The following is a 24,898-nucleotide window of genomic DNA, read 5'->3' as shown; positions in this document are numbered from 1 at the left end:
ATCCAGCATATATTATTTGATTGCCAGGTTTAGAGTGAGGAGACTATTGCTCTTAAGCGTTTCTGCTCCTTGTCTAAGATTCCAAATAGCTATCCTGGATTCTAACCTGCCATGGGAAATTGATCGTAAGATATTTAAGGCAGCAATTGATATCTTAAAGAAGAGAAATATTGTTTAATAATGATTAATGCTGGAAGAAGTCAATTTTTAAAAGGACGTGATTTATACATAGTTTTTGATTGTGCAGAAGAGCCAGAATGACTAGGAAGAGCCGTATTGGTACCGGCCGGCCTAGTGGCCTTAAACTACTGGGGACAGGTAGCTCAGGTACTCCCACTTCCCACAATCAAAAACAGTGCATTAATGTTCATATTTGCACATATTTATTGTTTGCAGACTGGAGAAGAATAGTGCTTCCAATGGCTAGTTTTTCTGGAAAAGAAGTCAAAGAGGTGAAAGGACTTGGTGTTAGTCCATATACCTCCCGACAATTTTTGGAACTGGATTCTATAGTCAATAGTCAAGTAGACTAGGGCTACCCGGACTGCTAAGGTGAGGATAACACCGCTAATTAGGCTACTATAGTTTGCAATACTCAGCTGTCACAATTGTAGGCTACTTAGCAAACATAGCCAGCAATAAACGAGAAACAAAGAATTTAGAAAAGCTCCCTCAATGAAACTAATCAAGATGTGAGAACAACAAACCTTAACCAATTTTCAACAAATTGGTAGAGATATTAAGTAGACTATTGATATTATTGTTTGTTGCTGTTCTTTATATAAATAATGATGACTGTGATGGTGCAGTTGATGGTATACTGAAGACAAAGCCTGTCCACAGTGCTTGCTATCAAGTTTATCTGATTGATAACATCTAATTAATAGATGGTGGGACCCTGTGATAACTGATGTACCCTGGAATACTTCATCAGCAAAATCTCTCCTCAAACTTATATTACCAACTGAAAATATGTACTTCCAGCCTCAAAATGCCAAATTTGAGCAATAATATTTAAATATGTCACTGGTAACTTACACAGCTAATTGAATAAGCTTTCCCATAAAACTTTGTTGCTGTTGTTTTAAGCATGCATTAATTACAAGAAAACCATCTATGGAAAAAAAAATGTGCAAAGCCCCCGTCTATCCTTACCTTCAGTTTAGAATGGTAGTAACATATATACAATACAAAATGGATACTAAGGCCCTAGAGAGAATAAAGAGAGGGTCAAGAAAACTTGTTCCCACCCTGAATCATACTCTGTATGAATAATGTCTACAAACTTTGAAGTTGCCATTCCTGACACATCAACGAAGGAGGAGGGTAAATATTGAGCAATCTGACTTACATTAAAAGTGAACATACCACTTAATGTTTTTTTATGCTCTTTCTGAATATAATATTTATTATGGTGCAAATTCAATTTTAACTTAACTTCACCCAAATATACAGCCCATATTATATATTTCATTGTGTGTTTTTTATTCTTGATTTTGTCACCATTGACTTGATTTATGGGTAAATTGATTTTAACAAGAGTGATGCAAACAGAGACAAAAAAAACTGTATCTAAAATAAGATAAAAGCATACCATCTTTGAGGGTCTTTAAAGAGCTTAAAATTGAATTTGCACCAAAGGAGTCATTGTATTCAGGAAGAGCATAAAAAAATGCATCAAGTGGTATTTTTCACTTTATTTGTAGGTCATAAATGTGCAAGAGTTTCATATAAATATACAATAGATCTTGCTTTTCACGTTTATTTATTTCAAAGATACAATATTTATTTGGGCACTTGTCGGTTATTGGAAACACATTCAAGGACTACGCTTAGGTTACTTTTCAGAAAACAGTTTTCATAGCTACAAAAACAAGTTAGAGATGATAAAATGCCTGGTAAAATTCTAGTTTATTGACTTCTTGCTATCTCGGAAAGGGGTTAGGTTAGGAAAAATGAAACTTTCAGGGATGGGTCTACAGGCTAAATTACATCCCGCGGAAGGTATTTTAAAGTACCCACCTCCACTCCTTCTCCCTCTAGAGGGCCGAAAATCTATTTTGCAAGGTTTCACTTTTATAACACACATATTTTTAAAGGTCATCAGAGGTCAGGACCCTCTAGAGCGAGAGGGAGTGGAGGCAGGTACTTCAAAAAACCTTCCTGTGACATACTTTAGCCAGTAGACCCATCCCTGAAAGTTTCATTTTCCTAACCTAACCTCTTTCCAAGATAGCAAGAAGTCACTAAACTAGAATTTTACCAAATGCCTTGGACTTAGAATGCACTAGACTTGTAATTCATTATATTTTCATTTAATCCATACACGGTATTCTTGACTTAATAGTGCCCCCCCCCCCCCCCCTACACACGGGAATGAGATTTGTATGATTTATACGATTCTTGATTCATCCACTAAATTGTCTATTATTCGCACTTTCTTTAAGTTGTGCTCCTTACTATAACACAGAACCCCACAATGTGCCTTGACAGCAAATCAAACGTGCAGAATTTACGTTGGTAGGCTTTAAGTCTTACATCGGCAAAAGAAAAAATTCAAATTATAGGCCTACGACGTCTTTTGAATCAAGACAGCTTATTTAAAAATCGAGAAGTGTTTTTATTGATGAGTAAAATATTAGTGGGCACAACACTAGAAAATCTCATTTTCAAAATAAAGAGAACTTAAAAATCAGTAGTTATGTGTGATGTAATACACACTCGAGAAGTGAAGTTTGGTTAATGTTAATCAAATAAAGCAAAGTATAATGAAAATATAATACTTTATTAACTAAATCGTAAAAACTACAGCTTAGAATTAAGCACCCAGAACGCAGAAATGTCCTCCAGAATCGCGTTGAAATGAGCTCTACCTTCTGTCTTTACTGCCGCCCGCCATATTTGATGTTAGGACGTACCTCGGTACTGTTGGAACCCCTTATGCAGGAAAAACATAATTGCCTGTTCGTCGGTCCTTGGGCGAATCCCAAATCTGAATTTGAACATCCATGGTGAGACACTATATTTTATCAGTATACATTGCAAACGGTACCGGTTATCATCCTGTATGATCTTCGCGGTCGAAACTTTTGAGTCTAAAACTCTCGATTGTGTATTATTTGTGGGCGGACTTTATTGTTACTAATTACTAGTTTCGGCGCAATAGTTCTCCTGTCCTTTTGTGTTTAACATTTTTCGAAGTTATTCCATTATTCATTCATTTCAATTTTTTGTTAATTAAAAGAGGGCCTTTCCGAAGCCAAGAGCGGGGGGTTAGGGGGGTGGACGCCCCCTTCAACAAAAAACCTGTACAAAAGAGTCTTTAAAAGCGGGGGGTTTGGGGGCGGCAGCCCCCCAACTGCCTCTCTTAATTCTTGTACGTTTTAAGGTTCGACTTTAGGACGCAGCCTCTTTAACTCTTTAAGAAAACGAAGTTTTTTTCATATTATCCTTCGAAAGGCATTTACTCATAAAGAAAAATATTAATCAGTTGATACACACGTATACACGGGGAGATGATGAGTGTCTTTAATCCCAAGGTTTGTACTAGTTTCATAATAATTTCCAATACGTTTCATATAGGGAGTCGGTTTTTATGGCGCTTGGTATTAACCAAGTGACATATAGTAATCGCAAATTCTGTCGGTCCCGGTTTTGCTACTTTAGGCACTTCCAGGTAAGCTAGGACGATGAAATTTGGCAGGCATATCAGGGACCAGACCAGATTAAATTAGAAATAGTCGTTTACCCGATTTGACCATCTGGGGGGTGTAGTGGGGGGCCGGTTAATTCGTAAAAATAGAAAAAATGAAGTATTTTTAACTTACGAACGGTTAATCAGATCTTAATGAAATTTGATGTTTGGAAGTATATCGTGTCTCAGAGCTCTTATTTTAAATCCCAACCGGATATGGCGACATTGGGGGGGGGGAGGGGGAAACCTAAAATCTTGGAAAACAAAAAGAGTGGAGGGATCGGGATGAAACTTGGTGGGAAAAATAAGCACAAGTTCTAGATACATGATTGACATAACCAGAACGGATCCACTCTCTTTGGGGTCGTTGGACGGGGGAGAGGGGGGTAATTCTGAAAAATAAGAAAAAATGAGGTATTTTTAACTTGCGAACCGGTGATCGGATCTCAATGAAATTTGATGTTTAAAAGGATATCGTGTCTCAAAGCTCTTATTTTAAATCCCAACCGGATTTGGTGACATTGGGGGGAGTTTGGGGAAACCTAAAATCATGGAAAACGCTTAGAGTAGAGGGATCAGGATGAAACTTGGTGGGAAAAATAAGCAGAAGTCTTAGATACGTGATTGACAAAATTGGAACGGATCCGCTCTATTTAGGGGAATTGGGGGGGGGGGGCTAATTCTGAAAAATTAGAAAAAATGACGTATTTTCAACTTACGAAGGAGTGATCGGATCTTCATTAAACTTAATATTTAGAAGGACCTCGTAACTCAGATCCCTTATTTTAAATCTCGACCGGATCCAGCGTCATGGAGGGGGGTTGGAAATCTTAGAAAATACTTAAAGCGGAGAGATCAGGATGAAACTGGATGGGAAGAATAAAAACAAGTCTAAGATACGTGACTGACATAACCGAGGCGGATTCGCTCTCTTTAGTGGAGTTGGGGGGAGGGGCGGGTAATTCAGAAAAGTGAGGTATTTTTAACTTACGAACGGGTGATCAGATCATAATGTAATTTGAAATTAAGAAGGATCTTGTGCTTCATGGCTCTTATTTTAAATTCCAACCAGATCCAGTGACATTGGGGGGAGTTGGAGGTGGAAACCGGAATTCTTGGAAAACGTTAAAATTGGAGTATTTTTATCTTACGAATAGGTGATCAGATCTTAATGAAACTTGATATATAGAAGGATCTTATGTCTCAGATACTCCATTTTTGACTCGAATTGTATCCGGGGACATAGGGGGTTGGAGGAGGGAAACAGTAATCTTGGAAAACGCTTAGAGTGGAGAGATCGGGATGAAACTTGATGGGAAGAATAAGCAGAAGTCTAAGATACGTGATTGACATGATTGGAAAGGATCCGTTCTCTTTGGAGGAGCTGGGGGGTGTTAATTTGAAAAAATTAGAAAAATTGAGGTATTTTTAACTTAAGAACGGGTGACCGGGTCTTAATGTTATTTGATATTTAGTAGGAATCCATGTCTCAGAGCTCTTATTTCAAATCCTGACCAGATCTGTTGACATTAGGGGGAGTTGGAGGGGGAAATCGGACTGATCCAATTTGAATTGAAAATGGAGCATCTGAGACATAACAATCTTTCTATATGTTAAGTTTATTAAGATCCAATCACCCATTCTTAAAATAAAGAAACCTCAATTTGCACGTTTTCCAAGATTTCCAGTTTCTCCCTTCAACTCCCTCAATGTCACTGGATCTGGTCGTGATTTAAAAAATGAGCTCTGAAGCACAAAATCCTTCTAAATATCAAATTTCATTAAGATCTGATCACCCGTTCGTAAGTTACAAATGCCTTATATTTTCTATTTTTCTCAATTACCTCCCCTCCCCAACTCCCCCAGAGAGAGCAAATCCGGTCCGGTTGTGTCAATCATGTATTTAGGATTTGTGTTTATTTTTCCCACCAAGTTTCATCCTGATCCCTCCACTCTAAGCCTTTTCCAAGATTTCCGCCCCGCCCTCTCCCCCCAACTACCCCCAATGACACCAGATCTGGTCCGGATTTAAAATAAGAGATCTGAGTTACGAGGTCCTTCTAAATATGAAATTTCATTAAGATCCGATCACTCCTTCGAAAGTTAAAAATTACTCATTTTTTCAAATTTTTCTTAATTAAACCTCCCCCTACCTTCCCCAAGGAGAGCGGATCCATTCTGGTTATGACAATCATGTGTCTAGGAATTGTGCTTATTTTTCCCACCAAGTTGCATCCCGAGCCCTCCACTCTAAGCGTTTTCCAAGATTTTAGGTTTTCCCCTCCAACGCCCCCAATGTCACCGGATCCGGTCAGAATCTTAAATAAAAGCTCTGAGACATGATATTCTTCTAAATATCAAATTTCATTAAGATCCGATCACCCGTTTGCAAGTTAAAAATACCTCGTTTTTTCTAATTTTTCAGAATTAACCGTCCCCCCACCCCCCACCAGATGGTCGAACCTGGAAAACGACTATTTCTCATTTAATCTAGTCTGGTCCCTGATACGCCTACCAAATTTCATCGTCCTAGCTTATATGGAAGTGCCTAAACTAGCAAAACCGGGACCGACAGACAAACAGATTGACTGACAGACAGACCGATAGAATTTGCGTTTGCTATATGTCACTTGGTTAATACCAAGTGCCATAAAAATTTTAAGGGTTTAAAAAAAATTATGTAATTGAGGGATAAACTGATGAGTATTTATGGAAGTCGATTTCCCTTTTAAAAACCTTCGGTCTCAGAAAAGCCGAAATAGTTCAAAACCCATCAATGCAGGGCTGTGGAGTCGGAGTTGTAGTAAACTTTTATTGAATAAAGTAATAGTTAAGAGTCAATATATAAAAACTATCTGGAATCGGAGTCGGTTATATAAAATCTACATAAATGATATACGTAAAACTTTAAAGTAGTCAAACTTTAAAGTAAAGAGCAGGGCGTTGAGGAGGGGATAGCTCCTTTCATATACGGAATAATTTCTGTTCGTTTTAAGTTTTAATGTCGGTCCTTGGTTTCAGTTAAAAATCTATTCAGCCTTTTTCAGGCTAATTGGCTTTCTCAAAGTTTGGCCCGACGATTTTGATAAGAAAAGGGGCGGGAGAGGGGGCCTAGTTGCCCACCAATTTTTTTGCTGACTTAAAAAGAACACTAGAACTTTTAATTTTATTTACGAACGTTTTTATTACTAATAAATATAATTAACTTACGAATGAACTTACGTGACAAACTTCTATATTTGTATGTTTTTATTACGTATATGAGGGGGTTTCACCCCTTCGTCAATGCCTCGCTCTTTACACTAAAGTTAGAACTTTGTTCTAGTTCTTTAAGAATGACCCCTGAATCACATAGGCCGTTTAATTAGAATAAATAGCTCTTTAATAATTACTAAGAATATGTTAGCATAAAAATCGAGGCATTAAGGAGAGGAAAAACCCCCTCATATACGAAATAATTTCTGTTTGTCTTAAAATTTAATGTTGCTCCTTACTTCGAGCTGAAAAAACTTGTTTTTTTATTTTATTTCTTATTGTTGTTCTTTAAATAATGCAGGAAAATCCAGCTCCCCCTTAATATAAATTATCTTCTCCCATGATAAATTCCTCCATGGAAAGATCCTCCTACATAAAACCCCAGACCCCCTCCACCACCAACAGAAAAAATCCTCCCTAAGAACGTCTGCTTAGTTCCCAATAATTAAAACTATATGTAAACAATAGGCAGAGTTTATAACTTGCAGCCCTTCGCCTGGGGACTGTGGGGGACTAGGTCGTCCTCAAAGACAAACTTATTAGATTTTTAGAGTATGCTGAACAAAATTGCAATCTCAAAATTTTGATCCTTTGACTTTGGAAAAAATGAGCGTGGGAGGGGGCCTAGTTGCCCTCCAGTTGTTTGGGTCACTTAAAAAGGGCTCTAGAGCTTTTAATTTCCGTTAGAATGAGCCTTCTCGCAACATTCTACAACCACTGGGTCGATACGATCCCCCCTGAAAAAAAAACACATCCGTGATCTTTCTTGTGGCAAAAAATACAAAATTCCACATTTTTGCGGATAGGAGCTTGAAACCTCTGCAGTAGGGTTCTCTGATACGCTGAATGTGATGGTGTGACATTCATTAAGACTATGAATTTTAGGTGAGGTTTCCCCTTTTTTGGAAAACAAGGCCAATTTTCGCAGGCTCGTAAGTTTTAATGGGGAAGACTAACCTTGATTAAGCTTATACATTTCAGCATTAAAATCTGATTCTTTTGATGTATCTACTGGTATCAAAATTCTATTTTTTAGAGGATCCGTTACAATTGAACCGGGTGGCTCCTTACTACAGTTCGTTACGACGAACTGTTTGACAACTACAATGCAGTTTTCATAGAACCTTGGAACAATTCAAGTTACGAAATTTGGGGAAATCTCATCGTCTCTTTTACTTAGTCAATCGGAATAAGTTAATTAATTATATTGCATATTTTAAGGAAACCAAATGAATTGAAAGGCATGCTATAGAAAATTGAAAAATAAGGAAAACTAGGATATCGGTGACTATTGAGTCGGGTCGCTCAAAGGGGGTAGTTGCCCACAATAATTTAGAAAAAAATTATAATATAGCAAGCTCATATGGCTTGAGCTCTAGCATAATTCTAAGAATCAATAAATTGATTTAAAAGGAAAATCAGAGGCTTAATGCCGGTCGGGATTTAAAATAAGAGCTCTTTGTCACGAGGTCCTTCTAAATATCAAAATTCACTAAGATCCAATCACCCACTCGTAAGTTAAAAATACCTCAAATTATCCAATTTTTCCCCTCCCTTCAGCCCTACCAGATGGTCGAATCGAGAAAAACGACTTTATCAAGTCAATTTGTGCAGCTCCATGACACGCCTACCCCTTTTCATCGTCCTAGCACCGAACTCACCAAAGCACTGGACCCCCCCCCCCTAAATCCGCCAAAGAGAGCGGATTGAGTCCTGTTACGTCAATTCCGTACCTACGACATTTCCTTATTCTACACACCAAGTTTCATCCTGATCTCTTCACTTTAAGTGTTTTCCCAGATTTCCGGTTTCCCCATCCAACTCCCCCAATGTCAACAGATCTGGTCGGGATTTGAAATAAGAGCTTTGATACATAAGTTCCTTCTAAATATCATTAAGATCAATTTCATGAAGATCTGGTCACCCGCTCTTAAGCTGAAAATACCTCAATTTTTCTAATTTCTCCAAATTAACACACACACCCCGATCCCACAAAGAAAACGGATCCTTCCCAAATATGTCAATCACATATCTATAAATTTTGCTTATTTTTCCCATCAAGTTTCATCCCGATCTCTCCACTCTAAGCGTTTTCCAAGATTTCCGGTTTCCAAGATTTCTGTTTCCCCCTCCTACCTCCAATGTCCCCAGATCTGATTCGAATTGAAAAAGGAGCATCTGAGACATAAGATCCTTCTATATATAACTTTTCATAAAGATCCGATCACCCATTCGTAAGATAAAGATAACCTACGTCAATTTTCACGTTTTCCAAGAATTCCGGTTTCCCCCTCCAGCTCGCCTCAATGTCACCGCATCTGGTCGGGATTTAAATGAGAGCTCTAAAGCACAAGATCCTTCTAAATATCAAATTTCATTAAGTTCTGACCACCCGTCCGTAAGTTACAAATACTACTCCCCCAAAGAGAACGGATCCGGTCTGGTTATGTCAGTTACGTATCTTGGACTTATGCTTATTCCTCCCACCAAGTTTCATCCAGATCTCTCCGCTTTAAGCGTTTCCCTAGATTTCCGCCCCCCCCCCCCCCCCCAATGACACTGGATCCGGTCGGGATTTACAATAAGAAATCTGAGTTACGAGGTCCTTCAAATATGAAATTTCTTTAATATCAGATAACTCCTTCGTAAGTTAAGAATACCTCATTTTTTCTAATTTTTCAGAGTTAGAAACCCCCCCCCCCCAAAGAGAGCGGATTCGTTCCGGTTATGTCAATCATGTGTCTAGGACTTCTGCTTGTTTTTCTCACCAAGTTTCATCCCGATCCCTCAACTCTAAGCGTTTTCCAAGATTTAAGGCCCCCACCCCAACTCCCCCAATGTCACTAGATCCAATCAGGATTTAAATTAAGTGCTCTAAAACACGATATTCTGTCTCCAAAAATTGTCGAACTCTCCTGTCTCCCAAAAATTTTCAGGCAAAATTTTGAAAAAATTCATTTATTAAGAAGATTTTGCATTTGTTTAAATCTGGGAAAATTGAAAATTTCGAATTCGATTTGCTTATTTTTACTGCAAACTGCACCTTCTATTTTAACAACAATAAAATTTCAAAAATTACAAAATGTTTATAAACGCTAGATTAATTATTTAAGATTTTGTACCCTTAAAATTTCTGCGCCAGGGGCAAGATATGCCCCCCCCCCCTCGTTAAACCTGCCTCTGAACATACTCGATGTACTACCGTAAGTGAAAAAAGTATCAAATACATTAAGATAAAAACATTTTTGATCTCTGAGCCCATCATTCATACGTGAAAACCACGATTTTCTTGGAATTTTCTTCAAGTTACTTCATGTCAAGTCATTTCCAATTCTTCCTAATTTATAAGATATTGTTGTGTTTGTTTCTTGTAACGAGTTCAAACAATCAAATTTCACTTTCATTGTCCATGGCATTTTAAGAAAGAAAAAAAAAACTACCAAAAAAGATGTTCTAAGTTCTAAATAAAACTTCCTTGTATATTAGTGGAATGTCAAAAATACCACTACAGAATAAGTAAAATGCTTAGATCGGTTTAAGAATATTTTTCTGAGTACATATTTTTCATTTTTATATCACGCTGCAATGTTTCACAAGTCACAACTTGCGTCGTAATTCATAAAACTGCGTTAACTATTTAGGGGTTAGTTTAGATGTCACTGACACAGTTTTTAAGAAGCTCAGATAGTGAAACAACTATTGTTAGCTTATTAATCGAAGTTAAGAATAATAATACCCATAAATTAACAACTCGAACTTGATTATTTAACTGAGATGCACAAATACTAGAGTTACTCCTAAAAAACTATAAGTTATAAATATGTAATTGTTTACAAAGCTCATAAAGCTTAGCTAATTAAATCATTATTATTTGTTTATTAATGGATGTTGATAATAACAACATCATTAATCTGACAATATTGAGATTAACATAACTTAATACTAAGTAAAAGTATTATTTTATAGAGAGTCACGCATACTGTTCAACTGCCGAATCCCACTACAGGCACACCTACAAAAAAAAATCAAGGCCTGTGCAGTTTCTTCATTCTCACTTGTGGGAGATTCCTGCGACATTAATAATGTTACTAAAGTTTTACATGAGATCCGCACCATAAGGTTCTGGTCATCCAAGAATTTCACCTTTTTGAATTCAAACAAGATTTTCGACTTTTATAGCAAGTTTTTGTAGTAGCTTTTTTTTTTTTTTACATAAATGTGGACTGATCTGTAATAATTTATGACTGATCTGTTATTTACGAATTTCTAATTGTGGATTATTGCCTCAAATAGTGAGTCAAAGACATTTTTCCATACCTAGTGTGTTATTTTCCTTATTAATAGACCCTAAAGTGTTATACTATACTTACTTACCTTGGATTTTTATTGTGTTTGATTGGTTTCTAGTTGGTGATATATAAGTGTAATTCCCTAGAGATTTCAACGTGTCCTGATTTCGACTTTTCTTTGTCGCTGTTGCCGCTCCGAAGTTGCCAATATAATTTCTTTTGGGCGAATTTGAAAAATCAGCCAAAAAGTCGGCAGCCGAAAACGTTTGGAAAGTTTGGTTATCATATTCAAAGTCCAGTGAAATTTCGTCAAAAAGCCACCAACAGACCAGAGAATTGAAGATTGTGTGATTTAAATGTGTTTGTCTAATTAGGCTAAACTTACAAGACCTCTGTCAAGAGATTTAGATAGTAAATGACTTCAGCATAGGCTTCAGTCTAGTCAAGGTTACTTTGCTGAATTTCATCGGCTGTCGAGTGAGGATTGGTTGTCTGAAGAATTATCTGGATCTAAAATCAAATTCTTTTGAAGAATTTTCCATGCAAAGCGAGCCGCGAAATAATATTCCCGATAGGTAAACGTACACAGGTTGTAAGCAGAAGAGGGGCGGGTGCCTGCCGCAAGAGCCGTACGTACCTGCTGGTATTTAGTTACCCTTAAATTGCGGGGAATAGGTGAGCAGGTCCCGACGCTTCCCTTATACTTGTGTACGCTATCCGAAAATTGCGTTGAATGCTGTGACGTAAACAATGGGGACTCTCGTACGCAATGCTGTACTGAACTTTCTCACGCGATCCATGCAAGCGGGGAACAAAATTGAAAGCATTGTTAAGCGAGCTGTGGAGTTCTTTGATCATGCTGAAATTCTTAGTGCGAAGGAGAAACTTATAACGCTTGCCAATGAGATTGGTTATGATTACGTCTATCGGAAAACGGCAAACGATTCTGATAACGTGATGGAAATGGCGAAAATCCTAGCCCTTTGCGCTAAAGAGAAAAAGCCCTTGCCTACTTTCGTAATTTTTGATCCGCAGGAAGTGCCCACCTGCCCTGATGAAGTCAGTGCCTGCGTGAGAATAAAAGTAAACGAGATGTGTCGAAAGTTTGATGCCGGATTAGGGGCTATCGCGGATAAGATCAAACTTGCATCTGAACAGTGTGCTCAGCAGCTCGCCGGGGTATCGCAGCAATGTACTACCATAAGCGACGCTATTTCCCAGGGCTCACCCACTCCCCGTTCAGCAGCGAATCCGCCATCAAAGCCACTTTACTCGGTGGTTGTGAAAGCAAACGATATGCCGCCTGAGTTAACGTCCCCACAATCCCGGAAAGACTTCTTTGCAAAGGTTTGCCCTAGCGACGTAAGCTCTGATTCTCTCACTCTGAAACGTAGCAACGATGAATGGAAGATTCTTGTCCAGTCTCGAGATGCCGCTACCCAACTTGCAGAAGCAATGAAAAGGAAGAACATAACCACTAAAGTCAAAGTTCCCCAGTTTGTCGGTATCATGAAAAGAGTACCCTCATCAGTTAGCGAGAGTGAACTCTGTCAAATTGCTGGTTGCGACAAAGTGGCGCAATGCGGATCTACGAGAGCATTCAAGTTATTCTATGCAAGTCGACAAACACTTGAAAACGCTATCGCGAACCCGCTGAAGATTTGTTTAGAACTGTTCAGGATTGAAGAGTTCCGCTTTCTACCGAGGAGGTGTTTCAAGTGCCATGCTGTTGGTCATTTAGCAGCTGACTGTTCGCAACCAGAAAGGTGTTCGCGCTGCGGTGGCGATGGTCACAGCTCTAGTAAGGACAACCCATGTAGTAATCCGCAAAAATGCCTAAACTGCGGCTCTAGTAGACACTCTTGCTACCATGCTGCTTGTCCCTTTAACAAAGCCCAGCCTAACACTAGCACGTAAATGGAAAATCGAATATTCTGCTGGAATATGAACGGTAAAGTGTTGGACAGAATCCCCCTTCTAACTGACCTTTCTAAAGAATATAACTGTATTTGCATACAGGAACACTTTCTGACCGATGATAGTGTAAACCTTCTAAAGTTTTCCTCGGATATGCATTACCTCGTTCAACCTGCGCGAAGATCTGGGACTCGGGGTCGTCCCTCTGGTGGCCTAGCCATAATCACGCGCTCTAACTCGGGGCCCCCCGTGTGTGTCGAGCAGAATGAATGGTTCCAAGCTGCCAAAATGCATGGCGTGTTTTTCGTAAATGTTTATTTACCAACCAATTACAATGACATCGCTTCAGAAAAGAAGTTTGCAAAAGCATGCCAGAAGCTCGGAAAGTGCCTCCTCAGTTTAGTCCAGAAATCATGCCCTGTTATAATTCTTGGTGACTTTAACTGCAATCTCGACGATCATTCCTGCCCTCGGGCTGTACTATTGCTGAACGCCTTACCAAGCGGATTTAAAGTTGCTAAGAAGGATAAGTGCTATTCCTATATCAGTACCGCAAAAACCGTCTCAAATCTTGATCATGTAGTAACTTACAAACTGGACCTAGAGTCAGTCTCGGTTGGATCTGACGGTGCCTATTCGGATCATTTACCTCTCTCTTTTGCAATACCAGCCGTCAGTCCCCAGTGTGCTCCAAAAACCAAGTCTGAGCCAGCACGTGATTGGAAAAAAGTAGTCCGTGAGCAGTTCCAGCTCAATTGTGAACAAATTTTGAAGAAAATTAAAGTGCCTTTCCACCTCCTACAGTGGGATTGTGACCTAACGGAAAGCGAGATACGCCTGCAACTGAACATGTATTTCTACGAAATTTGCCACTCCTTGAGAGTAGCTGAAAGGGTTGCTGTCCCATTACGTAGCGTCCGACGTGGGTCGCGAGTGAAAGGATGGGCCTCTAACAGTGAGCTTGTGAAGGCAAGAGCAGCTGCCAAGTTCTGGCTGGGGGTTTGGCACGAGTGCGACCGGCCAAGAAGCGGGGTAGTCAATGAATTGCGGGTTTATACAAAACGGCGGTTCGCGAAAGAGCTACGAAAACATCGTAGTAGCCTCAAACGGGAAACAGTTTCAAAAATCATTGAAAACCCTAATTTGGTCTGGAAGCTCCGTGCCAGGCCTGTAGAAAGTACGGGACAAAATGCTAGTGATATAGATGAGGAAATATGGGTAGATTATTTTGCTGCTGAATTCTCCCCACCAGATGAAGTGAAAAATAAAAAGTTTAGCGAAGAGCTCGATCAGCTTATGACGAAAGAGCATAATTACCTCGTGATTTCTAGTGCGAAAATAACCCACCTTTGTCAAAAATTAAAGAAGAAATTATCCGCCGGTGCCGACCAAATCTGTACTCTACACCTACTGAATGGTGGTCCAGTTCTATCGGAGCATTTAGCAATAGCTTACCAAATTATACTAACACATGGTATTGTACCGGACATTTTCTGTTTAGGTGTGATCACTCCAGTTTTGAAAAAGGGTAAACCTGCTCATGAACCATCGTCATACAGACCCATTACTGTATCATCTGTGTTTTGCAAGCTATTTGAAAAGCTCATAATTTCGGACATTAAAGCTAGTTGTAAAGTGCCTCCCCACCAGTTTGGATTCCAAGCTGGCTTAGGATGTGCCCATGCCTTGCATGTAGCTGCAAATGTTCTACTGGATGCCCACATTTCGAAAGAAAGCCTAGCTATAGGTGAATATGATGTACGGCGGGCTTTTGATTCGGGTATCCATTCTCAGAATATGGTTGAGCTGAGAAAGTCCGGAGTTGACCGTGCTATTGTCAAACCCTTGAACGACATGTATAGTAGGCTCAAGGTCCGTATTAAACTGTCAGGTAAATTAAGTCGTAGGTTTGCTGTGGTGAAGAAAGGTATAAAACAGGGAGCCGTATCATCACCTGATCTGTTCAACAACAGCATATCGACGGCCCAGTCAAAAGTGGCCCCTTGCTGTATTTTTAAAGGCATTGACGTGTCCCTAGTTGGGTTTGCAGATGACCTTCTAAACTTTTCAAGAATTTTGTCTTCTTTGGAATCTAACTTTAAAATTTTGGAGATGGAGTATGATGAAATTGGGTTGAGTTTTAATGTGACAAAATGTGAAGTACTGTTATTTAACTGGAATGCCTCTCAACCCGAAATCCAACTAGGGTCACAGGTGGTCATGCCCTCTAAGTCAATTGTATACCTGGGTCTGCCGATCGGTGAAACTCTTCAGCATACACGAGCACTGCTTGTAAAGCACATCGAGAAGAAGATCAGGTCAGCTTATGGAGCTTCGGTTTCCTCCAAGCGTAATCTAAATAGGTCGCTGCGTGCACAAATATTTGTTGCTGTTGCCTTACCCCATGTTCTTTACGTTTCGCCGTTCTGGAAGTTACTTACAAATTCGAATAAAGTAACTATAAGAAGAATATTCTTCAGGTACCTCAAGTTCCTACTTGAGATGCCATTAAGAACAAGTAATTCTTACCTAACGAGGCGGTATTCAGTACCTGACCCATTTACTGCGGTGGAAGCGTGTCTTGAAAAGTACCGTGATAGAGTAGAAGCGAGTAACCACCAGTGGACCGCCATTCTTACATAGTTGTATTATAGTTCCTTCGTGATTATTTTCATTTCAAGAAGTTTCGTTGTGTTTTGTATGTGCGTTTTCTTCTCTTTTGTTTTTTATCCGTCTTTTGTTCAATTGTGACGGGTTTTTCCAATATATTTATTTATTTATTTATTTATTATAATCTCATGTATATGACTATGCTGTTTGTCATATGTTGTGCTCATTGCCTTGTTTTTGTTGTAAGTTGGTTGGCTTAAATAAAGAATCATCTTGAAATCAACACATGGTGTCAGAATTCAGAAATGGATAATCTACTTCCATGCCCATCATTCAACTGGGAATCAGCCAGTCTACAAGGATGGACAATATATGAACAGGATGTAACTCTTACATTCAATGGACCACTGAGCAGGAAGACTGCCAAGCAACAATGTGCATACCTCTTGTCTGGTTAGGAGAAAAAGGGTGGGATGTTGTTAGTACTTGGACACTAACTTAAGAAGAACAAGACAATCTTGATGTATATCTCCAGAAATTCAAGGAGTATATTGCTCCAAAGAACAATCATGTATTTTCCCATTACAAATTCTATAAGCATGACCAGTTAGCACATGAATCACTTGAATTTCATATTACAGCTCTCAAGGTGCTGGTCAAAGACTGTGAGTTTACAGGTGATTTTGAGAAAGAGATGGTGAGAGACATATTGATATGCAGGCTGAAACTACACAGGATTCAAGAAAAGCTACTATCTCATGGTGGAACCCTTACTATTGACAGGGCAGCAACAATTGCAAGAGCTTTTGTAACAACTCAAGAACAGCTTATGTCCAAGTGATTGTTGTAGGCCATATCCATGTTGCCTACAACAATCAAGGAATCTACAGTAAAACAAGAAGTGGACTTTGTGAAAAAACAAAAGAAGTTTGACCAACCCACAACAAGTAAGAAGTGTTACTTCTGTGGTGGGGTATATGACCCATGTCACCAAGGTTCAGCAAGAAGAAGGTCTTGTTCAAAGTTTGGAAAGACAAACTATTTTGCCTGTGTCTGCTGTAGCAAACCAATAGACAAAAAAGTTATGATGAAAATTCATGAGAATCAAGAAGATTAGGTGTATATAGATATATTGTTCATTAGATCTATAGCTGAAAAAGTGAGCCAACTGACTGTGGCTATCAAACTGAATGATTCAGCATTGGCGACTCAATTCAAAATCAACATGGGAGCAGAAGCAAATGTCATCCCGAAATTTATCTTTGAGGGGCTTAAGCCCAGACCACAATTAAACTAGATGAGTCAGATCCTTATAGCTTATGGAGGAAGTCACATTCCAATTGCTGGATTTTAATCCTTGAATGGCAGACAGAATGGAAATGCAATCAAACCCAACACTAGGATACCAAGTGGGTATAGAGATGGGACTGGCGAAAGTTCCTGCGTCTATTTCTGTCTTGTTTACCAAGAAGAGTAACCAGGAGACACAGATCCAAGAAAAAATCACTGATGTTTTCATTGGGATTGGTAAACTTCCAGGTGAAGTGACAATCCACATTAAAGATAATTCAATTCTATCTGTTAATCCTGTTTGCCCTACATGAGAGAGTAAAAAGTGAACTCAATTGCCTGGAATGTTTAGACATCATTGACAAAGTAACAACCCCAACTGAGTGGGTTAATTCAATTGTGGCAGTTGAAAAGTCAGAGCAATTGCTACAATTATGTTTGGACCCAAGAGACCTTAATAAAGCAGTACAAAGGCCCCAGTACCCAATGCCAACCTTTGAAGAAATTGCAACTAATACTCATGGCCACAGTAAGTTCTCTAAACTTGATGCAAGGCCTGGGTATTGGATGTTGGCATTGAACAAGGAGTCATCACTTCTCACAACATTCAATACTCCTTTTGGCAGGTACAAATACAAAAGAATGTTGTTTGGTATAACATGCCCACAAGATGAATTCCAACAAAAGATGAAAGAGACCTTTGGCAACTTGAAAGGTATGGGCATCATAGTTAATGACATCCTCATATCTGAAAAAGATGAGGAGCACAATGAAAACCTGAAGGAAGTCTTACAAAAGACCAGAGAAGTTGGAGTCAAATACAGTTTGGAAAATACATCTTCAGATGAACAAGGATACCCTACTTTGGCCACCTGATTACTGCAGATGACATCAAACCAGACCCCTTGAAAGTTCAAGCCATAAGAGAGATAACAGAGCCATCAAACAAAGATGAACTAGCCACACTTCTTGGAATGACCAACTTTCTGTCCAAATATATTCCAAACTTGTCATCTCTAAACTATCTGCTCCAAGAGTTAGGAAAACAAAACAACTTTGAATAGATGAGCGAGCACACTGAAGCAATGGAGCAGATCAAAACTTCAGTTTTTAGCAACTTCAAAACTTTTGATACAAAAGCAAAATATATTCAGCTGAAAACTGATGCTTCCAAGCACAGCCTTTGGGCAGAGCTATGTGTTAGTGGGAAAATTGTTATTTTTGGATCAAGAGCTCTTACACTAACAGAACAAAATTACTCCCAGATTGAGAAAGAGTTGTATGCTATTCTCTATGGCTGTAGGAAGTTCCACCAGTTTGTCTATGGGAGGAAAATCATTGCACATACAGACAACAAGCCATTGGAGGCTATATTATCAAAGCCTCTGTGTTAAGCCTCTCCAAAGCTCTAACAAATGATGTTGCAGTTGCAGCCATACAACATTACAGTTCAATATGTTAGACAAAAGGACTTATCTATTGCCAACACACTCTTAAGACTGCATCCATCCCACATTTACAAAGAATGCTCACTGGATATTGAATTTCATTTCCAATCTGTTGTAAAAAGTATTCCTGTCAGCAACAAGAAGATGGGGATCATCTGTGGAGAAAATTGGTGTCTGTGTGTATGACATCAGTCATACACACAGACATCTATGTTCTGCTGCTATAAAACCTTAATGGAACAGGATAGATGAGCTGTCCAGCATCAATGGCATCATCTTAAAAGGAAGCAGAGTTGTCATCCCAGAAGCATAATGGAAGGAGATACTGCAACAATTGCATGTATCACACCTAGGGATGGAAAAAACCAAGCAAAGAGCAAGAAATGGAGCTTACTGGCCAAAAATGAACTCAGCTATTGAGGAATTGATCTGGAACTGCAAACTGTGTGGAAGATTCTTAAGAGATAATCAGAAAGAACCACTAACATTGATGCCAATTCCCAAGTATCCTTGGGAATATTTGGGTCTTGATTTCTGCAAAGTCAAAGGCAGAGACTACCTGATCACAAGTGACTACTATAGTCATTTCATAGAAATCAATCAAGTCAATCCTGTGACATCTGAAGAAACAATAAAGAAGCTCAAGGCTCATTTTGCCAGATACAACATCCCAGAGAAAATACAGTCAGAAAATGGACCACAAGTTACATCAGTTGAATGCCAGCTCTTCTTGAAGAAAGGGGATATACAACATGTGACTTGAAGTCTGAACTTTCCTCAATCCAATGACCATGCAGAGAAGGCCATGGATATAGCAGTCAGAATAATGCAAAAAGCTATCAAGTCCAACACAGACATGTACATTCGTCTATTAGAGTATTGGGATATACTGATAGAAGCTATTGCATCCCTGTCACAGCTCCTTATGAGTAGAAGTTTAAGGTCCCTCCTCCCCTGCACACGGCAGCAATTGCAATCAAAGACAGTTCAGAAAACAAAGTTCTGCACACCCAGAACCCAATGCCAAGAAGCATTGACACAGAATTATGACAAGGACTCTAAGGATCTAACAAAGTCAAGACAACCAGCCCATCTGGCTCAAGTTATCAAAGAAAGATGCAAGATGGACAAAAGGTGTAGTCATGTCTTGCATTGCCCCAAGATCCTATCTTATTCAGGCTAAAAACAGTGGATACTATCAGGGGAATTGGGTCCAATTGAAAACCTGGTCTATATCTATAGATTTTCCTTAACAGCCCCTAGCAACAACAGGTGATGTGGAGCTGCCACCAGAAATTCAGCCTGCTTAAGTGTGGAAGTATATATTTTTTAAAGTTAAGTGAAGAAGTATTTTTGTTAAGCTATGGCATAAGCATGCCATATGTCTCATCACATATGAAAGAAAGGAGATGTAATATTCTCATCTATATTACTATGTTGCTTGCCATATGTTGTGCTTATTGCCTTGCTTATATGTTTGTTGTTGTAAGTCAGTTGGCTTAAATAAAGAATCAACTTGAAATCAATACATGCTCAATATTTACCAGGAGTGATGTAACAACCACTCAGAAGTAACCAAACTCTGGAGTAATGAAACAATTATTTACCCCTCCTCTCCTGAAATGTACAAGAGGCAACACCAAAAAACTATCTGTCTTGGTCCCCCAAAAAAAGAGAGCAGTCAAAATGTTTTGGTGTTAGAGCAGTGCTACTGTTGAATGGTTTGACAGAAAAAACAGTTTAGGAAGCCATTCTAGACTCATTCAAAGCCTGACCCATAAAGATTTAGCCAATGTAGTCTTAAACTGAATTGGGACAAGCATAAAATAAAGTTAACCTTTTCCCCAGCAAGAAATATGCAGATAATCACAACATTATCTTGGTGACAACTACAATTTAAAGTAATATTAGTCTATATCCAGACTAAAAAGCATCTTTTAAAACATGGATAAAGAACTTCTAACCATGGGCATAATAGAAAGTTTTTGTCATATTTCAAATATTCAAGCTTAGGCTTTAATTGCCTCTACAGACTAGAGTATGTCCCAGGAAGGTATTTTGAAGTGCCTTTCTCTACTCCTTCTCTCCTTAAATTGAACCAACCTTTGACAACCTTTAAAAATCTTTGTGCTATAAACCTGAAACCTTTAAAAATAGATCCTTTGCTCAAATGAAGCAAAAGAAAAGTATTTTTAGCTTCACAACTTTGATCAACCCTAATCCATGAAGTTTTAACATCTGCAGGTACATTTCCTAAATAAAAAAAAAACAACATTGATAAGTGGCTTGACAATACCTTCCTAAAGTATGTTTTGACCCTGGATTCTTTACTGAAAGTTTTATTTTCCTAAGCTAACTCCTTCCCTAGGTAGCAAAAAAAAAAAATACCTCATCCAGAATTTTGCTCTTCTTTCCTTGTATTTCCAGTTTTCTATCACATTTTTAATATTTGTGTCTATTTTCTAAGTTATGAAAATCCTTTCTAAGCAAACACCCAAGTACCATCTAACTAACCTAACCTTAATTAACCTATATTGTCAACATTTGTCTATTAATAGCCTATGTTTTTGGTAGATGGCATTGATGGTATCTAACTACAAATTGAGATTAATTGAAAATACAGTTGAATTCATGTTTATTTTTCAGAATTTTGTTTAAAAATTTGTACAAAAGTGAAAGCAGTAAGATAAAGGTCCCCCCCCCAAATATGTAAAATTAGAATTATTCTGCATAATTGTCTTAACATGTTTCCTTCAGACCCATGTCTAGACATGAGGCTGGCCAGACATCAATGTCTAGACAAATACTTTTCACAAGTAAAATTTTGTGCTTGGCTAGACAAGTTATAGCTAATCATCCAGTTAGAGACTCTAGAGCTAAAACTTCAGGTTTTTCATTACAGCCAATCAGAATGTGTCAAGTCCAACTATTTCCATCATCTATGTTTACATTTTTTAGACTGAAATTTAATTTTGTTTTCTTATTCATTGTTTTTATTTTCCATTTTAGATAAATGTACAGTGCCAAACAAACAGTGAAGTATGCTAAGGCAACTGTTTGGCTTGTTTTATCCATAATCTTGTGATAGTAAAACAATAAAGATTACAATTAAGAAAGTTTTTTGTGCATAAGCTTTCTTAATTGGCTAGAAATGACAACTGTCTTGAAACAAAATTTCTTATTCTGGTAAAATTCTAGTTGATTGACTTCTTGCTATCTTTGAAAGTTGTTGGGTTAGGGAATTGAAATTTCCAGGGGTAGGTCTACAGAAAAAAGTACATTCTGGGAAACTACTTTGAGGTCCCTAACTATACCCCTCCCCCTTTCTCTATATAATGCAGCTTTTTGTGCATTACAGCTTATATTTTGGTCAAATTTGATCCTATAATACTACTAAAAATGTAAATCCTTGCTTACCTTAGAAAAAGTAAACTTTTCACTGTTTCTTAAGCTACCATATTCCATAATTATAACACCAACATTAAACAGCAATTATTACCTTTTATGGTATAATTCAGAGTGGAATGTAGGCATTTAATGAGTCTCATGTTTTGAAATGTGTTATCTAAAGACCTTTAAACAGGGGTAAATAGAGATGAGAACATTGAACTTAAGGGACTTCTCACTCAAAATTATGATTAGGTGCAGGTTATCCTAAGCAATTCTTCTTGCAATTATTTATACAATATATTTTTTTTTTATTTATTAAAAGGTAGTTTGATGTCTGTACATTACTTATTCTTCCCATAATTTGATTCATGGTGACATAGAACAATTTGCCTGTACAAAAACCCAAAAAAGAAATCCTTAAGAAAAATACAATTCTTTTTCATCCTGTGAAGCTTGAGCCCCTCAAAAATATAAGCTGTTATGTACAAAAAGCTGCATTATATAAAGGGGGGGGTATAGTTGGGGACCTCAAAATACTTTCCTGGGATTCACTTTTTTCTGTAGACCTACCCCTGAAAATTTCAATTCCCTAGACCAACAACTTTCCAAGATAGCAAGAAGTCAATCAACTAGAATTTTACCAAAATAAGATATGTAACTCCTTCTCTCTCTAGAGGAACCTTTGATGACCTTTAAAAATATGTGTGTTATAAAAGTGAAACCAGGTAAAATATATCTTCTGCTTATTTGAAGTACAATAAAAAAAATTTCAGCTTCATAACTTTGCTCAATTCCATTTTATAAGGTTTTAAAGATATGTAAATACATTTCCTAAATTTTGAAAAAAAACATTGATATGGCTCAAAATTCTACTCAAATAAAAGAAATTGCATTTTCATAACTAAAGGCAGAGAAAAAACAACTAGTAACTGAAAAGTAAGGTAAAATGTTGTTTTGTCAAAATTTCAATAGGTATAGACCTGTCATATAGGCAAATTTCAGATCCCTCTAGAGGGAGAAGGAGTGGAGGTTGGTACTTTGAAATACCTTTCCAGGACATACTTTAGCCTGTAGACCCATCCCTGAAAGTTTCATTTTCCTAACCTAAACCCTTTCTGAGATAGCAAGAAGTCAATTAACTAGAATTTTACCAAACATTGTGCTTTTAAGAATAATAAAAGCTAGGAATAAATGGGTTTTTGAGATAGGGACTTTAAAATAGTGTCAAGGACTTAGGCTATTCTAAGTGTTGATTGATGCTTGTGCTGTTTTGTGACAAATAAACTTGTTGAGCTTAAAACTAGAATTTTGTCTAAGAAGATAGCTAAGGCTCCAATTTACCAACACCAGCTTGTTTTCTACAGAAAATCAAATCAGGATGATGTTTAGCCATTTTATTCTCTCAGCACTTGGCGAATTTCATAATTCTATTTCTTCTGCACAGTGATATAAACGTGTAAAGTTTTATTGGCAGAAATGCCGAGTTTCGGCTTATAGAAAACGTAAATTCGACATGCATGGTAAACGATTTATTTGATAATAAGAGGCAATAATTTAAGAAAGTAAAATACCATTACTACTACTAAAAAGTCACTCCAGAATTAAGCCAGTTGGGGCTAATACAGCTATACGTACTTTTCCTCCATCTCAAATTTTCAAACTCTCTCGAAATGAGCCTAATTAAAAATTATAGATGATCATCCAAAATCACACACAGTCCATTCTATGAAAATAAAAAATACATAGAAAATAACTTAAATAACGACTCTCCTGGCATCAGTTCTAGCCATTAAGTATTTTCTTATAATACCCAAGAAAATTGTTGTTAGAATTTTGTGGCATGGAATTTGCAAATAGTAGCAAAACTAACAAAATAAGAACAAAAAGATTTCCTTAAATAACGTGCCTAAGAAAATATGGAAAAATTGAAATGCTATGGCTATTGATCTTCAGAAACGCTTAGTTATTTCCGGTTTTTAGATATGAGCTTCAACGGTCTATAGTGAAGTAATTTACAATTTCTACGTCTCAGTACATCGCTAAGGATGATAGATACCGAGTTTTGGCCAATTTCAGAAGACCTTTGGATTGCTTGGTTTGCCAGTTTTTCAACTTCCTCATTAAAATGTATTCCTTCGTGATTGGGGATGAGTTGGAAAGCTAAATCTACACCCTCCTTGGCAAGGACTATTATCAATTCTTGCAACCGATGGACATCTCTATTAGTGACTTCAAAATGGAGTTTCTTGATAATTTGTAGAGATGATTGGGAATCTGAGAATAAAAATGCCATTAATAAATTCATGTATTCATATATGTTGGTATAAATTTGTATTCAGTCAAAGTTTTTTTTCTATTTTCTTAAACGGGAAATAATTGCTACTTATTTATTTCTGCATCTATGTATGCATAAATTTTTCTCGAAGCGGCTCCATAATTTTCGTGGAAAATCAGCATCTTAAAATTTCCTGGTATGTAAAAATGATCTAGATTTTTCACAAGTTTGAGCAACACTTTAAGAGCAACACTTCTTCTAGGAAAAGGTTTATTTGAGTAGCTTCATATTTATTTAGAAATTTTAAAAGGGCAAATGCGTCATTTCCGCCTTAGGAGTGGTTATATTGTTTTAGTATCTAAGACGGTTGTAAAATTACAAAAGAAACATAGCTGAGTAAAAGATACCGAGTGCAACAAGTTGTTTTTTTATCAGTTTAATAATAGTTAGAGGACAGAGACTTAAATTAACAATTGTTCAAAATGAACAAACTTGACCATCAAAGAGACAAGATCAAGAGGACAACTTGAGAAATTTAAATTCACCATCGATCAAATCAAACAACCTAGACCATCAAATGAGACAAGACCAATTGAAGCAGCTAAGGCAAAGGTTACTGAAAAAAAAATTGAATCAACGACAAACGAAAATAAAGAAGAAAATATGCGGTTAGAATATTTGGAAAAATGACAATTACAATGAGTCAAAAACGAAATGGAAGAAAAAATAA

The 24,898-nt window shown here is 37.6% G+C and overlaps 1 protein-coding gene across 1 annotated transcript in view; it reads right to left on the bottom strand.

The window, feature by feature from the left end:
• LOC136033560 (PHD finger-like domain-containing protein 5A) overlaps positions 1-23,367 on the bottom strand; it is a 38,965-nt gene extending 15,598 nt beyond the window's left edge. The window contains exon 1 of the mRNA XM_065714318.1: positions 23,235-23,367. Within this exon, the coding sequence (XP_065570390.1) occupies positions 23,235-23,286 (52 nt within the window). The 5' untranslated portion in view covers positions 23,287-23,367. The remainder of the gene's footprint in view (positions 1-23,234) is intronic.
• Positions 23,368-24,898: the final 1,531 nt, after the last annotated feature.

The sequence above is a fragment of the Artemia franciscana genome, chromosome 1 (assembly GCF_032884065.1).
Source record: "Artemia franciscana chromosome 1, ASM3288406v1, whole genome shotgun sequence".
NCBI classification, from domain to species: Eukaryota; Metazoa; Arthropoda; class Branchiopoda; order Anostraca; family Artemiidae; genus Artemia; species Artemia franciscana.
This window is presented reverse-complemented; position numbering and strand designations above follow the sequence as displayed.